The sequence below is a fragment of the Ananas comosus genome, linkage group 5 (assembly GCF_001540865.1).
Source record: "Ananas comosus cultivar F153 linkage group 5, ASM154086v1, whole genome shotgun sequence".
Classification (NCBI taxonomy): domain Eukaryota; kingdom Viridiplantae; phylum Streptophyta; class Magnoliopsida; order Poales; family Bromeliaceae; genus Ananas; species Ananas comosus.
The window spans coordinates 344,284-361,990 of NC_033625.1; the positions used below are offsets into that span (position 1 = coordinate 344,284).

The 17,707-nt window shown below is 38.6% G+C and overlaps 3 protein-coding genes across 4 annotated transcripts; 1 reads left to right on the plus strand and 2 right to left on the minus strand.

The window, feature by feature from the left end:
* On the plus strand, positions 567 to 4,459 carry LOC109710035 (serine-threonine kinase receptor-associated protein-like). Its single transcript, XM_020232449.1, has 7 exons — positions 567 to 684; positions 1,467 to 1,602; positions 2,255 to 2,336; positions 2,933 to 3,108; positions 3,228 to 3,365; positions 3,452 to 3,591; positions 3,878 to 4,459. The coding sequence occupies exons 1-7, from the start codon at positions 567 to 569 to the stop codon at positions 4,123 to 4,125; spliced, it is 1,038 nt and encodes a 345-aa protein (XP_020088038.1). The 3' UTR covers positions 4,126 to 4,459.
* Positions 5,747 to 8,632, minus strand: LOC109710034 (3-ketoacyl-CoA synthase 11-like). Of its 2 annotated transcripts, XM_020232448.1 has the most exons (3): positions 8,390 to 8,632; positions 7,963 to 7,989; positions 5,747 to 7,857 (listed from the first exon to the last, which is right to left on the minus strand). In XM_020232448.1, the coding sequence occupies exon 3, from the start codon at positions 7,696 to 7,698 to the stop codon at positions 6,142 to 6,144; it is 1,557 nt and encodes a 518-aa protein (XP_020088037.1). In that variant the 5' UTR covers positions 7,699 to 7,857; positions 7,963 to 7,989; positions 8,390 to 8,632; the 3' UTR covers positions 5,747 to 6,141. The 2 variants fall into 2 exon arrangements, with proteins under 2 accessions (XP_020088037.1, XP_020088036.1); XM_020232447.1 differs by lacking the exon at positions 7,963 to 7,989.
* LOC109710532 (UDP-glycosyltransferase 73C6-like) lies at positions 15,335 to 17,417 on the minus strand. The gene is made up of 2 exons (XM_020233191.1): positions 16,567 to 17,417; positions 15,335 to 16,374 (listed from the first exon to the last, which is right to left on the minus strand). The coding sequence occupies exons 1-2, from the start codon at positions 17,212 to 17,214 to the stop codon at positions 15,469 to 15,471; spliced, it is 1,554 nt and encodes a 517-aa protein (XP_020088780.1). The 5' UTR covers positions 17,215 to 17,417; the 3' UTR covers positions 15,335 to 15,468.

Consider the following 17,707-nt stretch of genomic DNA (forward strand, 5'->3'; position numbering starts at 1 on the left):
AAATGTAAGAAGATGGGCTATACTTCGAGTAATGGGCTGGTGGTTAGGCCCATTAATTCTGTAAAGCGCTTCTTTCTCTGAACCCCTCGACCGGATGTCGGGTCCAAATGCCAAACCGGCTTCGACCGGCTCCGAGGACACGTGGACGCTGTCTAAACGATAGATTTCCATCCAACGGGTAATAATCCCTGCCTCAACGCACCACAGTTTCATTTGTCGTCGCCCTTGTCTCTCTATATTAACTGGGCTCGTCTTCTACTTCCCCCACCTAGCCCCCTCCCTCTCCTCGTTCGCCTCACTCCTTAATTTTCTTTGTTTTTCCCCCTTTTTTTTTTTCAATGTAATTAATCCGTTTTTCATTAAATTCTAAACAAATCGGATCTCACCTTCATTTTTTTTACTCTCTCGATTCTCTCCTAGGTTTTGGTTTATTGTTATTTCCCCGACTTCGCTTGGTATTTTTGATCCGACGAAGATTTTGTTTGATCCGTTAAATTGGGGCTAGGGTAGGGTTAGGGATTAGGTTCGGCGTTAGGGTTAGGGTTAAGGTTTCCGGTGATCGTGGAATGGAGAAGAAGAAGGTAGCGGTTCCGCTCGTGTGCCACGGGCACTCGCGGCCGGTCGTGGATTTGTTTTATAGCCCTGCGACCCCGGATGGGTTCTTCCTCATCAGCGCGAGCAAGGGTGAGATTTGTTTTGTTTTTGTTCCGATTAGACCAAAAGTATCCCATCTTTTTGGTGTTGATTGCTCTAAATGATATGTGCCTGTAGAATGGTATTATTGTGCTTTTTAACACTTTGTTTATTTTGTTATATATATTTTTTTATGAGTTGAAGGGGACAAAAATTACCAATTCTAGTAAATGAGACTTATTTGTTACATGAATTCTTAGATGCACATAATGTTTGCTTTGTACACTCACTAAATTTGTTGTTTTATTGCTATAATTTAGGTATGAACATTTTCTTAGGGGAAAAAAAATTGTTTTTGGATATGCTTGATCTTACAACCTTGTCTATTAGAAAGACGGTAACTGTTGAAAGAGTTAAGAGTGGTTTTCAGCAGAGAAATAGGGAGCTTTTCTTTAATTATGTAGTGAGTAACATAGTTGGTCCTGTGATTACTTGTGAGTGATAGGATGCATCACTATTAATTAGTCTTTACATTGTTCAGCATCTTACACACTTAATCTCTTATTTGAATCTTTCTCTATTTTCCGTTATGTATGCAACATATTTATTAGCATATATCCCTGAGGCTATATTGTGACAGGAAGTATATTAAGAATCCAGTTTTACTAAGACAGTGCTTCACTCGGCGCAAACTTAGACACAGATTCATGTAGATGAAGTAGCTCCATCATTATTTTCTAGTTTTAAACATATGATACTACGTTTTTGTCTTTTGAACTTTTTCTCAAAAGATTGTGCCGTTGACATTTAATGCATTTTTGGAAATTTTGCAGATGCAAATCCTATGCTTAGAAATGGTGAGACAGGAGACTGGATTGGAACTTTTGAAGGGCACAAGGGTGCAGTCTGGAGTTGCTGCTTGGACAGAAATGCTTTACGTGCTGCTACTGGTTCTGCTGATTTCTCTGCGTATGACATATTGCACTCATATTACATGGCTATCGTTTGAAATCATATCTTTTGTTGTGTGCATGTGCATCAAGAGTTTTTCACATTCCTGATTTTCTACTTTTGGCTAAGAGTAGTACTCTTTGGCCTAATAACATTTGAGACGACGTATAATGCCTGCTAATATATAAGCTTGGAGTACTTGTTGGAACCACTTGATCATATCACATGGAAATTTCAAAAACTTAATATATGGGACATACTTGATATATCCATGGTTATTGAATTGTTCATGATTTAGATGGATGGTGTAGAGATTAGCATTCTGAATTGATAAATCTATTTTTGTTTTTAAGTTATTACTGTTTAAATGGAGTCACTTTCTAAATAGTAAGCCTGTAATTGGAGTTTCCTTGGGCTCTAGTTTTATCTGTTTTTATGGATACACTTTTAACACATCACTTGCAACAAGAGATAAGTTAGTAATATAATCTATTCAGTATTCATCAATAATTTCCTGGCACATCTGATTGACAATGATTATGGTTTTTAAGATAGTTACTATGAAGGTGCATTGCGCATGGAAGAAGATCGATGAATTTATATGCTGAATGTTTGTTATTTATAATTTTCAAGTTTGAAATATTATTTTTGTTGTTTCTCTCGTTTGCAGTAAGATATGGGATGCATTAACTGGTGATGAGTTACACTCCTTTGAACATAAGCACATTGTCCGTGCATGTGCCTTTTCTGAGGTAATGCGTGTTTTACTGTGAGATTGCTTAACGAATTTCATGTTTTTGACATCGTTATCAATTGTCTTCTCATAATATGCTTTGTCTGGTAAGCCATATGTTTATCTGAATTTGCATCTGCAGCATTTTGTGGGGCTGAGCTGCCAAGTGCAGTGGATTTATGCAATTCTTTCTTGTCAGTTTTCTGGAATATTCAGATATCTACTGTTTGCTATCATTGTGAGCTGTTATTGTTTTTGCTTCCATAGTATTAGACTCGACTGAATTTATATTATCAATTTATATTGATAATATAGATTCATCTGATAATATAACTTCATCTGATCTTGTTAAAAACCCTGTTGGATGATATATCTGCTATTTGGCGGCAGTATTTAGATGAGCAGATGTTGATGATTTGAGTATACCGTTTTCAATCTGTAATGAGGCCACTTTGATATTAATCTCTGATTGTGTTAGTTCCAGTTGCCTTCTGCTATTCTAGTTGCCTTTTGCCATTGCTTGTTTTGGTGCACTTGCATTATGAGTTGGTCTCGGCAGTATACAATGAGTGCAGTGTTGATCTTTCTCAGCTTCTTGCAATTCTTCTCCTGCAGGATACTCACCTCTTGCTTACCGGGGGAATTGAGAAAATTTTGCGTATATATGATCTGAATCGTCCAGATTCAACTCCCAGGGAAATTGACAAGTCACCGGGTTCTGTCAGAACTGTTGCGTGGCTTCACAGCGACCAGACTATACTAAGTTCTTGCACTGATATTGGAGGTGTAAGGTGTGCTTATGTTATACTTGTGATCAATGTCTTATCCCATTAAGGTTTTTAATAAGAAGGAAAAAGGTACGTGTTGGGATTGTTATTCTTCTTACCCTCTCTCTGCTTAAATCTGTTAGGTTGTGGGATGTAAGGAGTGGGAAAATCATCCAAACTCTTGACACCAAATCACCTGTCACTAGTGCAGAGGTTAGTCAAGATGGCCGATATATCACTACTGCTGATGGTTCCACTGTCAAATTCTGGGATGCAAACCAGTAAGCAATTCTGAACCTTTTCTTTCCTGGCCCAGCTTTTTGAAATTAACTTTCTCATCTTTCTAAATCACTTGATTATTCTGCAGTTTTGGTCTTATGAAAAGCTACAATATGCCGTGCAATGTGGAATCAGCTTCGCTTGAACCAAAGTATGGGAACAGATTCATAGCCGGAGGAGAAGACATGTGGGTCCACGTCTTTGATTTCGTCACAGGCGAAGAAATCAGTAAGTTTTCGACCCATATGTTGGATATCAAGTTATTTGTTTTTGGATTGATGCAAATAGGATGATGGATAAGGCATTATGTTTGCTCTCTAGCTGATAAATAGCTTGCTGGAATGAGATTTATCACTAGTGTTTTTTTTTTTTTTTTTTCCAGTCATACTTGTGGATTTCTAATGGGATTGTGATGGTTTTTAATGGATTGAGACTCTCACCCTCTTCTGTTTCCCCTTTTTTGTATTGTTGAATTTCTAATCTGATTGTGGTGGTTGTTTTCTGTTGAAAACAGCTTGTAACAAAGGCCATCATGGACCCGTCCACTGTGTCCGCTTCTCACCAGGTGGTGAATCCTATGCCTCGGGATCTGAGGACGGCACGATCAGAATATGGCAGATGGGCCCATCTACTGCTGATGAGAGTGAGGCACTTAGTGCTAACGGGTCTACTAATACTGGAAAATTGAAGATTGGGGTGAATGAGGTGTCACGCAAGATTGAGGGCTTCCACATTGCTAACGATGGACAAAGTGAGGGCTAGGATTTTTGCGCCCGGTGCTGGTCTAGCGAAGAATGGGTTATAGCGAAGGCTGTTTCCTTTGTTTGATTTGTTTCTTCCCTTACATGTTGTAAGTATCGGGTTTTCTCGAGGGTTCCTCTTTGTTTCTGGGAATAAGATAGCTAAGGTCCTTTTTTTTTTTTTTTTCTTTTTTCTGTATAACGTTTAGTGAACCGTCCTATATGTCGCTTGGTTGATATTATGCTGCTGGACATGTTATGAAAACTAATTCATGTTTGAACTACAGAAAGAGAGGCCATTCTCAGAAGCACAGTTGTTGTTGCTCTGGCAGAACCAGTAACAACTACTTTCGGCAGGTTTCTCTCTACTCTCTGCTGGTTAACGACATTGAAGAATCAGTGCAATGTAATGCTGCATAAGAGGTTCCACCATGAGGTTAAACCTACTATTTCCTGTTCATTGTTTGTCACCAAATAGGAGACAAGTATATGATATCGCCATCCTCAAGAGAGGTTATACTTTAGATTATCTCTAAATTATATTTTGGTCCTCAAATTTTAATTTGTTATATAATTTATAATTCAAACTTTATAAATTATTACAATCAAGTCACACGTTATTTAGTTTACTAAATATTGATATCATTCTAATGTGAAACTAATATGGAATTTTAATTATTGTTCTATCATTAATCACAATATTTTTACATTTTTTTATATTAGCGATATATTAATATTTATCTAGCTAAATTGTTCTGTAGGATTTAATTACAATAAGAGTTTAGATTAGAAATTATAATAATGGCACTTACAATTTGAGGACCAGAAATGTAATTTCGCCTTAGATTATTGGTTATTGCAACTCACGGGTTCATGCTTTATAGGTTATTAGTTATTGCAGCTTACGTGTTCCTTGTGGCATAGGTGCTCAATACTGGAAAATGCCTACATGATTTCCCTGAACAGATGTTCTCGTTCAGTTGACGTTTCTTACTTGGTTTCGAATCTCTTGATTTCTTTCGCAATTGAATTCCTAATAATCTGTTTCCATCAAATTCATTTCATGTTTGTACCAAACCATATTTGCCGCGCCAAATCTTACTACTCACTAATTTTCATTTGAGTTAACCAACTTCCTGAGTAACTCGATTATAAAAATTAATAATCGAAGTAAAGAAAGTGGGCGAAGGCTGGGAACTAACATTGCAGTTTAACATTTCCCCAAATTTGACTTTGCAGCCTGTTTTTGAAAGCCTGTTTTTGAATCTAGGGCATTAATAAATTCTATAGCAACGTTGGTGATTAGGACTTTCACGTTGGTGATTAGGACTTTTCTTCGGAGTAGTAGGCAGTTGGACAAAAGTAGTTCGACAATGGCTCAGTTCTTGAACAGTGCTAGTGCTTCACTGGTAAGACATAGTGTTGAGACAATGAGAATTAATGTTATGAATTATGTGAGACAATGAGAATTAATGTTATGAATTATGTGAGGAAACTTTAAATCAAAGGATTTTTTGATAAAAAGGTTAAGCAGGCTACGCAAAGAAAGAAAGAAAGAAAGAAAAAAACCCTGTATTCGATGGAGCCAAACCCAGTACTATATTGCTGCTCAAGAATAGACGCAACATGGAGAACAACCAGGGCACGAGAACTCTATGAAGAGAAATTGGATTCACATATGGCAACAAAATTAATAGGGATTGGAGAATCCAACGCTACAGGGTTTGGTATTACATAGATAGCATCGCATGTCACTCATCCACCCTCCAATAATAATCTCTCTCAATTAATCCATGATCATATCCTAAACAAAAGATAAGGCTCAAAGCTGCATCCCCTACCAAATTACCCCCCCTCTACTAAGCCGAGCCCCTGAATCGCCTAGTGAATAACTACTAAAATGGAAGCGAAAACCACAAAGGATGATCATCATCATCATCCAAGAATAAACAACAGCAATTCATGCAACAAGATCAAAAGACAAATTGCAAGCAATTGTTAAACAACAGGCATTCTCAAACCCCCTCCCTCCCTGTCTTCAAATCGCCGAGAATTTTGGGACCGGAACCGGGAAGTTTTCAATCTCGTCCATCCACGGGTTCTTCTCCTTGGCGGGATTCACCGTCCTCAGCGCCTTCCACACCGCGCTGTTACACTTGAAACCCGACCCGAATGCGATCTGCCAGATCCTGTCCCGCTTCCTGATCCTCCCTTTGGCTTCGGTGTACGCCAGCTCGTACCACAGAGAGCTACTGGAGGTGTTCCCGAATCGGTAGAGCGTCATCCTGGACGGCTCCATATGCCAGTCCGAGAGCTGCAGGTTCTTCTCCAATTCATCGAGCACGGCCCTCCCGCCGGCGTGAATGCAGAAGTGCTCGAAAGCCAGCTTGAAATCGGGAATGTAGGGCTTGATCTTCATCTTAAACACCTTCTTGGCGATCAACGTGGCCAAGAAGATCAGCTGCTCCGAGACGGGCAGCACGAGCGGGCCCAGCGTGGTGATGTTGGTCTTCAAGGCGTCGGCGGCGACCACCATGAGATCTTTGGAGAGAGAGACGCCGATCTTCCCGACGGAGTCCTCCTCCTGGGTCACGCAGCTGAAGCACTTATCGTCGGCGCCCTTGTGGGTTCGGACGGTGTGGACCAGCTCGTACTTGGAGCGGCGGCGGTCGGACCGCCTGTTGGAGAGGAGGATGGCGGCCCCGCCCATCCGGAAGAGGCAATTGGAGACGAGCATGGAGCGGCTGTTGCCGAAGTACCAATTGAGAGTGATGTTCTCCATGCTGATGACGAGAGCGTAGGAATTGGGGTGCACTCGGAGGAGATCCTTGGCGAGGTCGACGGAGATCAAGCCGGCGCTGCAGCCCATCCCGCCGAGGTTGTAGCTGACGACGTTGCCCCTGAGCTTGTAGTGGTTGATGACCATGGCGGAGAGCGAGGGGGTCGGGTTGAAGAGGCTGCAGTTGACGACCAAGACGCCGATGTCCTTGGGCCTGACGTTGGTCTTGGCGAGGAGCTCGTCGACGGCGCCGAACATGACGGCGCCGGCCTCCTTGCGGGCCTCGGCCATGGAAGGGTTGGGGGGCACGTTGAGGACGGCGTCGGGGAGGTAGGTGCTCTCGCCGAGGCCGGACCTCTCGAGGATCTTGCGCTGGAAGTCGAGGTTGTCGGGGGTGAAGGAGCCGGTGAGGGCCGAGCGCTCCATGAAGATGGCGCGGGTGCACTTGCGGGCGGGGTCGGGCTTGTAGCAGGAGAAGTCGACGAGGTAGACGGGGCGGGGCCGGGTGAGGAAGTAGAGGGTCGACAGGAACACCAGCGCGGCGGAGCAGAGCACCACGGAGATCAGGTTGAACCGGAGGTGCCGGTACAGCTCCTGGAGGTCCTCCACGGAGAAGGTCGACAGCTGCACGGCCACCAGCCCGATCAGAGGGGACAGCAGCAGGTACATGCCGTGCGAGATCAGGTAGTGGTACCCCAGCTTCACGTATTTCAGCCGCACCGATTGTTGGAAATCCGGCAGCCGCCGCGACGACGACGCATTGGCGTTGGCGCCGTTACCGCCGGCGGTGGTGCTGGGTGGGTTTGGTTCCGCCATCGTTCGGGACTTTGGAGCTAAAAGGAGCGAACCCGACGAATCAAAGACAGATATTTTCTTTTTCCCTGGAGAATGGATGAACTTTTTTTTTTTTCTTTTTTTTTTACTTTTTTTTCCTCCCTGTTTTTGTGAATCGGGTAAGAGCTGGTGAGGGTCCCCCTGAAAAGGTCAAAAAAAAAAAAAAAGGAAGAAGATTTACCGGATTAAATTGAGAAGTCGAGATCTGTAGCTTTTTCTTTTGCATGAAAACTCATGTAAAAGTACCTCTCGAAAAAAGAGAAGTTTTTTTTCCTGAAAAAAAAAAAAAACAAGAAAAACTTCACAAGTGTCTTGATCTGAACACATTTTTTGTCAAGAGAATCCATCGCAGCACATCAAAAAACCAAAAGAAAAAAAAAAAAAAGCAAAGTAAAAAAATCCGATCTCTTTCCTACACATAAACAGAATTTTAAAAAAAGAAAGAAAAAGAAAAACCCGCAGAAAACATCAAAAAATTGCTTTATCGTTGCAATGTAGCTTTGAAACTCTTCCCAGAAACTCGGAAACACACAAAAACACACACACAAAATTCCAAATTGAGAAAAAAATCAGAAAAAAAATAGAAAAAAGTCGGGCATTTACATATTTATTTACGCATTAAATGAGGAAAAAAAGGAAGGATTTTGGAAGATGCCCAGATCGTAGTACTAACCTCCGACGCCGATCTCGTCGTTGTTTCTAGATCGGCAAAAGAGAGACGTAGAGGAGGAAAATGCAAACGAGAGAGAACGCGAACGCCACGCCCCACCCCTCTCTCTCTCTCTCTCTCTCTCTCTCTGTATTCTCCAATAACACGAGGGGCGCGGAGGAATAGAGGGGGAAAGACACAGAACACAACGAAACAGAGGCGAAGAGAGGTACTATATTAAACGCCTCGCCTCTTTCTCTCTGCTCTCCTGATGTATTATTATATCAATAAAAGAGAAAAGGTTAAACGGTCACATGCCCACGGCATTTGGCTAAAAATTTAATAATTAATATTTAAATTTTTAAATTTAAAATTACTATTTTTTAAAAAAATTTGTTAAAGCTACGATCCAAAAGAGGTGGAATCCTATAACCATTCACTATAGTTTGTTTGAATTGTAAAATTAGTATTGCTCTTTAATTAAATCTTTTCCTGATAAAATTTTAACCTAAAAAGATACATATTTCCTATATACCTATAAAGTAAATATATTTATTTAAAAATTAACATATTATTATTATTATTATTTTAAGATAAAGATAGCATGCTACCCACTTCGTTCATTTAGAAACAAACTTAGCTGAAAATATGAATTAATTAGGATTCTAACTTGAATTTCAAATACCAACTACCAAAATTTTTTGTTACTTGCGCTAGGAACGGCCGGTATAATTTTAAAATTTTTAAAAGTCTAAAAATATTAGTATGAAAGAAAAATTAATTGTCAAGCCTAAAAATTTATAAATAATATTATTGGTCTAGAAATATCTAATAATAAATAATATTAAAAGAGGGAGACAGCGAAGATTGGACCGAGGAGTGGGGTCAACGTGTGCGTCCCACGTTGAAGGACAGGGAAAGTTCAAAATTTTTCTCTTAAAATGTCTTGTCATAGATAACTCACCACTAATCATAAAAATTAATTTATAGTTTTTTTAATATATAAAAATTAATATTTTGGAGGATACCCTCGTATGCCGAGTCATAACTACATAAAGTTATACAAAAACTTATAATTTTATAATAATAAAAATATCAAATTTCAAACTAACTTTTAAATATTGTTAGATTAAAATTTTAATTAAATGCTTTCTTTTGGGACAGTTAATTGAAATTTATCCTTGGGGATTTAAAAAATGGGAATCGCGAGCTTTCCAAAGCCCCAAAAAAAAAAAAAAAACGCGTTGCGAGGATTAATGGTCGCCGGCTTTGACTTTCAAACACGTCACTGGTTGTAACGCTGACACGCGGACCGTGGACCCACATGTCATAGGCACACTCCGTGATATATAACGGGTTTGACTGGTCGTTACGTGTTGGATTTGGAATAACATTAATGTAAAAAAAATAAAGAGCATGGAAAGAGACAGTTACACAGCAACTAATCAGCATGTTTGATTTCAAAAATTTTAAACAAAAAAAATATAATATTCTGTTCTCTTTTGTTTGGTAATGTTTGGTAAAGCGCCTCCACGTTGCGGCTTCTCCAACGGATTCATTTTCTTCGAAAAAAAGGACTTGTCAAAACCCAATGTACCACGTCATCTGTGCACCAATTGAATTGTAATGGATACAGCTACACTTCAAATAAATTTTACAATAGTTTACAAATCAATATGAGTAGAGTTACTATACTATCGAAAGTATAGAGTACTTGGTGCTTCCGACTTTTGACTCTTGGATTAATTTTTTTGATCATTTTTAGTATTTGAATTAATACCATTATCCTGTGGGGATCACTCAATTTTAGAAAGGGACTGTAATCATTCCAAACGTATAATTTTTGATCCAAGAGTCAAAAAATCGAAAGTATCAACTTCTCTATGCTTATGATAGTATAGTAACTCTACGCAATCAATATAGATGATGGCATACAATTGATGAAAAAATAAATAAAATTTATAATTTGCAAAATAGTGTGAGATTTATTTATAAGTAAAATAATTTTCTTCATGTTCTTTTTCGCAGGTTCAACTAATAAGTTCTTTTCGGTACAACTTGAACTACATATAACATTTCTTTATTCAAATTTACAAAAACTTATATAGGCACACAGAGTTTGTAGAAAAAAAATAAAGAACATAAACTTTTTTAACAAAAACATGGGTTCCACGTTCAAACAATTTTATTTTGCATTCATTCTCCAATCAATTTCCATACACAGAGGATGTCACAAATGCTAGCCCACAGAGAGATACATAATTATATACAGCTAAGTACCTTGGCTGTAACCTTGCAACCAAATAAAATCAATGGGAAAATGAAAAAGACATTTGTTAAAGACAAAGAAAACCTGGCTCTAGTTGTATGGATCGTGAGTTGTGAGGTGTGAACACCAAGTTTGCATTTTTGGAATATAAAAAGGACAAATTAAGTTGATCGATGGATGATGTGCTTACGCCTTTGGGAATGGAGCACCTGGGCCTCTTATTAAGTAATTTGGTCTCTCTCCAGATGACAAATATTGGACACGCAAGTTAGAAACATAATTAAACACGGCACCCTAGTGGAAAGTTTTAAGTGATCGACTGAATAAAATTTACACTTAAACTGAAGAATTTTTTGATCTATAGGTAATACGATATCAGGAGAGAACTCCCAAACTCTGTTTCAAATATCTCTTGTGTTAATTCTACGTACTTATTATATTAATCATACCGTTGGTTAAATTATGTAACATTTTGATGCATGTGTTCTTAATCTTAAGTAGGGTCGCGGTGACCTTCCTTTTCAATTTTTTGTTTTTTTGCATGCTTCTTTTCTTTAAGATAAGCTAGAGCAATTTATTGGCAATATAATTGATGCTTTATCATAACCATCGTGAACTATTGAAATTTCTGGTCTTTCGTGGCCTAGCAAAATGACATGAAGTACTAAATTAAATGAGTAAAAATGGAATCCACCTAAAATAGTTACAGTGACCAAAGGCCTTTAGGTCCACGTGAATAGCATTGTACAACAAGAGAAAGAAAAGAACCACATTAAGGCCATGTTTGGATGCATAATTAAAAAACTTTATGAAATTTTTATTCTATGGTTTTGGTCTAAATGAAATACGGAATCTTGCAACTACAAAAAAATTTCACAGTTTTATTTTTTAATTGTTTGGATACATATCATACAATTTCACAGGATTTATAACAATTAAATTTCTAAAATTTTAAAATTCAAAAATCAAAATTCAAAATTTAAAAATAAAATTTTAAAAATTAAAATTCAAAATTCAAAAAATAAAATTAAANTTTAAAATTTGAAATTTAAAAAATCTATAATTAAAATTTTAAATTTTAAATTTAATAATTTATAAATTTACATATTTATAAATTTAAAATTTAAAATTTAAGTTTAAATTTAAATTTTAAAAATTAAAAATTAAAAATTAAAAATAAAATTAAAATTTGAAATTTGAAATTTTTAAAATTTAAAATTTGAAATTTGAAATTTGAAAGTTGAAATTTGAAATTTGAAATTTGAAATGTAAAATTTGAAATTTGAACTTTTTGAAATTTGAAATTTAAAATTTGAAATTTGAAATTTGAAAATTTTAAAATTTGAAATTTGAAATTTGAAATTTGAAAATTGAAAATTGAACCTTTTGATATTTGAAATTTTGAAATTTAAAATTTGAAATCAAAATTAAAAATGAATTTTAAAATTTTAAATTTTCAAATTTAAAATTTTATGTTGAAATTTAAAATTTAGAAATTGATACAACTTTAGGCGCCTAAAATGGTAAAATTTTTTTCCTTTGGTTAAAGTGGATTGTAAGTTTACTCCATTTTTTGGAGTATAGTATAACTATACTCTAAAAATTATTTCATTTTTTTTTTCTTTCAAACACTTCATAGGATTATTTTCCTACCGGCGTAGTATAGTTTAACTATCCTACGTTTTTAGAGGTATCCAAACTGGGTCTAAATTGGAAACAAAATTTGGTCGGGAGCTCCTCAACAACATTTTGCTCAAGAGTTTTAGATCTGCTGTCATATGTCAATTTTATTTATTTTCAAAAATTATAATACTCCTCTCGATTTTAAAGTTTTTAAATTTTAATATTAAAGAATATTCAGTAAATATTTGAATAAAGATAAAATTAACATAACAACAGGCAATGTATTAAAGATTTTATAATGAGGAATCATTAGAAAGCTCTCGGCTCAAATTTTTACATTAAAATACTCTTTATTAGTATTCCTATGACCGACTTTCGCTTTTATCATTTTTTTTTAAATAAATTAAATGTTAAAAGAGAGAAAAGTGTGTACTTGATAGGTTACTAGTTATGTCCTTGGTGTGATCTTCCCATTTGGGGCTCATTGGAACCTTTTAGGCTTTAATTTGTCCCTCTCTCTCTCCCTCTCTCTATATATAAATAAATATATATATATAAATGCTGCTTGTGTTAAATGGTTGGTTATGTCGCTGTACGCGTGAACTGGCCATTCATATGACCCATGTGAGCCTCGTCCTGAATGTTATTTCCTTTGTCGCCCAACCACGTCGCCCCAAGATTCTCTCCACATGATGGCTCACTATTTGGGAGTGCTTGGTTAAAATGTACACAAATTGTCTCGACATTTTTTGCGTATTGTAATAAAGTGAAAAAAAAGAGTAAGTTACATAGTGATCATTTGTTTAATTTAACTATTCTAAATATCTTTTCAGCTGTGAATTTGCCAATTTTTAACTATTATAGTAATCTAATTAATGGAGGGAACTCAAATACGGAGATCAATTTAGGAGTTGTTGAGAAATGTCATTCTTTAATATTCATTTCTCAAAATAAACAATGGAGGGGCCTGTTTCATAATGGCATTTAGTTGAGGGGTAGTCGATTAATTCTTAACTCTGTAATTCCATTCCTTTCTTTTTCATGAAAGTTGGACACACTGTCCCGAAAACTTCGAAAGAAAGAGAGTTTCTTTCCTTTGATTTTAAATTAAGAGTAAAGTTGAATCAGGATTTTGACTCCATAGGTGTATTTTGTGCAAGACTTTATATAATTTTAAGAATTAAATATTCTCTAGAAAGTGTTTGGTTGAAGATTAACAACAAAATAGAAGTAAACAATCCTACTATTCCAATTAACATTATGAAAAGTTTCCAAAATTTTTATTTAGAATTGGGAAGCACATATATCCCAATTCCTGTCGTTTTAGTTCGGATCGAGTTACAGGACTTTTACTCTGAGGATATTTTATAGAAGATTTAGTGTAATTTAATAACTTGCTTGGATGCCTAAATATGTAAGTTATCCAATACAAATCATCTAACTCATCATTTTTGAGATCACCAAAACTATTTCTATTAATTTAAACCAAAGTCCTCTTCAAGGAATCAAACATCCTAATTAGACTTCAACTTCTGATTAAGACTGAAAAAAAAAGTATTAAATATAAAAAAATGAATATAGCGTTGTTTCACAACATAAGCTTCTAGAAAAGAGTATTATTTGACTTAATTCACATTTTATTTTCGCCTACCTTACATAAACGCACGTCTCTTTCAGTTTATCGAAGGCTCAATATTACATCTTATCTCGACCATCGTTTGTATATTGTTGTCATAGAGAATGCTCTAGCAGTCAAATGTACGATTTTTTTTTCTCAAGCTCTAGCTAGAATCCTTATAAGGATTCTTCTTTTTCTTCCTTTTTCACGCCTATTTACTCATACGCAATTGACTCGAGACTATTCTCTCACATCAAAATGCTTGGAGATGTAACATACGACCATATCACAGGTCAAAATTCAACTACAAGGAGAAGATTTAGCCCCGCATTTTAGAGCAGATTAGATTAAATGAAATTGACTACGACTTGTACGATAAAACTCGACAATTCTTCAGCAACATTCGCTATTAGCTCTTTAGCCCGATTCTTCGGCTTATTACATGAATTACTAGCAAGGCCTTTGATAAAAAAATATATATATTTCCTCTTTTTTTTTCATTTTTGTCATAAGAAAAAGTTGAGAAGGGCTTTTGAACCATCAATGCATACGTAAAAGGCTGTTGACTATGGAAAATACATGGGTACTCTATATTATAATGTCAATAATTTCATAAAAAAAATGTGTATGTTTTTTTTTGAATGGCTCAAATTAAACGGCATTTCTTGCAAGGGCTCGTGGGAGGAAACTAGACCCTATGAAAGGAAGAGATTCACCAATTAAAGTGGAGGTAGAATTAAAACTAACAGGCATTTAATTGCTCTGTGTTTGGCTTGTCCATATTCAACAGATATGTACGGAATGAAAAGCTGTGGATATTATTAGCTGTGTCCGAGGAGACGACAAGGGGCCCACTGCTCTATTCGGAAGAAAATAAAGCGAATTTCTTTCTCTAGCTAGACATTAACTACTTAATTTGGTTCAATGATTTATTCTAGAAGCATCGAGAAAGTTCTATCTTTGGTTTTAAATAACTGCCAAATAAGCTAATGGCCTGGCCCTTTTATCTCGCTTTAGGCCCAAGTACAATAGAGGCCCATTCCCAGCCCAAGTACGCATTTGAAGGCTATTCGAGGAGCTAGCACGACTAAAAAAAAAAGTTAAATTTGAAGGCTCAATCTCAATTCTCAAACACCCATCAATTTTTTTTTTCTTTTTTTGGTTAAATTAAACTCATAGCAGTTGGTTGGTTGATATTCCGAATATAATTTCATAGCTCAAGGATTCGAATATCTATGATTGCGATTTTAAATATTTTTTTTTTTGAGAGATAGATAGCACGCTATCCGTTTCGTTTATTTCATTTAGAAATAAATTTAGCTGAAAATGTGAATCAACTAGGATTTGAATTTGGGTTTCGGATACCAATCACCAAGCCTTTGCCACTTGCTTAGGAACAGTCGGTTTGCGATTTCAAATGTTGTATACAATAATAATAATAATTAGAAGGACACCTATATGTATTAACGGTACACAATGGTTATTCATAATAATCGATCGTTTCAGAATCTCTAATAAGTTTTTTTTTTTTTTTTTTTTTTTTTTTTTTTTTTTTTTTTTTTTTGGTCTCAACGCAAATGTCAAGATCTCAAGTTACGACAACATGGGCGCTAAAACCATTGGAGAGGCCCTTACCGCATCTTCCACCTTCTCCTCCTTTCCGTAGCGCCCCGCCATATACTCGATCATATCATCCATATTTCTATAAGAAGACCCTCCCTCCTCCATGGCCTTCTTCGCCTTCTCGGCCAACGCCTTCGCCCTCCGCCGCATCTCCTCCCCTTCCTCTCCCTCCATCAACTCCGACACCGCCTTCCTCAACTTCTCCTTCGTCACCAGCAGCGTCGAGTCGTCCGTGACGTGCGTGCTCGGCACCTTCACGTCAAGGGAGCGCCCGATCTTCAAAACGTCGACGACCAACTTCTCGTTGAGGAACTGGTCGGCGAAGTGCGGCCAAGTCAGCATCGGCACACCCGCGGAGATCGCCTCCAGCGTGGAGTTCCATCCGCAGTGCGTTAGGAAGCCGCCGATCGCGGGGTGCGACAGGATCACCGTTTGTGGAGCCCAACCCTTTATGAGGAGGCCCCTCTCTTTAGTTCTCTCCGCAAAGTGCTCCTCCAAAAGCCACTTCTCCACCTCGGGGACTATCTCGGCTTCTTTCACCACCCATATGAAGGGCCGGTGATCGGCGCATTCTAACAACCCCTTTCCGATCTCGATGAGCTGCATCGGTCGCGTGCACACTAGGCTGCCGAAGCTCACGTAGAAGACGGAGCTTGCGCCCTTGCTGTCGAGCCAGGTGGTGACGTCGCGGTGGTCGACCGCGGCCTTGTTCCCGCGCGCGGCCTTGCTGTCGACGTCCTTGCTGTAAAGGCACAGCGGCCCCACCGTCCACACCTTCTTTTGCATGATCTTCTCGTAGCAGTCGACGAATGAAGGCTCCAGATCGTAGAAGGTGTTGATGACGACCCCATCGGCGGTCGACTCCGCCTCCACTACCTGTTCAGTGTAAAATATTGAAATATATATATTATTCAGTAAACAGTATATAATTAGATTAAATCTTTTTTCCGTATATAAAATGTGTAGGGTACTCTAGAAACATTCAAAAGTTGTAGAAATTTAGTGACTTCTAAGTTCGCGTACATAATAGCGACGACCGAGTGGTTAATTAATTAGTCGGGCAAATACCTCATCCCGGAGGTCCTCCCACCCAGCCCAGTTGAAGAAGCCCGGGGACTCGGCTTTGTTAGTCACGACCTCGACAGGCACATCGGGCACGACAATGGGCTCGAGCTCGTCAGTAGCGCGGTCGTAGACACGGTGCTGGACCATGTTATAGGCGCAGAGGATGTAGAAGCAGGAGGGGCCGTGGAAGACGAGCCGCTGGATCCCGAGCCGACGAGCAACGTCCTTCGTCCACCCGTTGCACATGTCGGCGATCATGCAATCGGGGCGCCGGTGTTGGCTCCGCAGAAGCGCTTCTAAGGGTTCCTTTAGCAGCTTCATGGCGTCGAAGAAGGGCTTGTAGTACGCCGGGGAGGAGAGGAGGTCGACGTTCTCGGACCCCTCGGGGAGGCCGAGCTCGGCGCAGGGGAACCGGAGCTCGACGAACTCGACGGGGAGGTTCGACCTGCTGACCTGGTCGATGATGGGGCGGATGCGCGCGGCGTTGACCGGAGTGGTGATGAGGGTGACGCGGACGCCACGCTCCGCGAGGAGGCGCGCCATGTCGACCATGGGGATCATGTGCCCCTGCGCCATCAGAGGAACCAGCACGAAGTGCGCTGCCTCCGCCCCCGCCCCCGACCCCGCCTCCGCCTCCGCCTCGCAGGTCATGGTGCTGTGTTCTTGGTTTGGTTACTAAACTCGGGCGCTACCTCGATCGCCTTGTTGCTGTTAATTTGTGCTATTTTTTTGTCGATATTTATGGCCATGGTCGGCGCTCGTTATATAGTCGCACTTGTCGTGATGAACAAGAAACAGTTCTCTGGACTAAGTATATATATTATTTTTTTATTGATGAAATATTCATAGTAGTTTGTGTATATTTTTTGTCTTTTTGTCTTTTTTTTTTTTTTTTTTTTTCGGTTTCAGTCTAACATATTTGAATGTGAGGGCCATAGCCTACCTTTGACCACCTGTTCAGAGAAACTGACTCGATCTGTCATCATTGAACAATTTGCATCAGCTCATTTGTTTTTTAAGTTGTCACCGCAGACGACCCGTGGTCCACGCAAATACTTCGTCGGGAACAACCGGAAACGAGTCCAAGATTAGGTGTTATGACGATAAGGTGAGTGGAGATGCCACATGACCCTGGTAAGAAAAA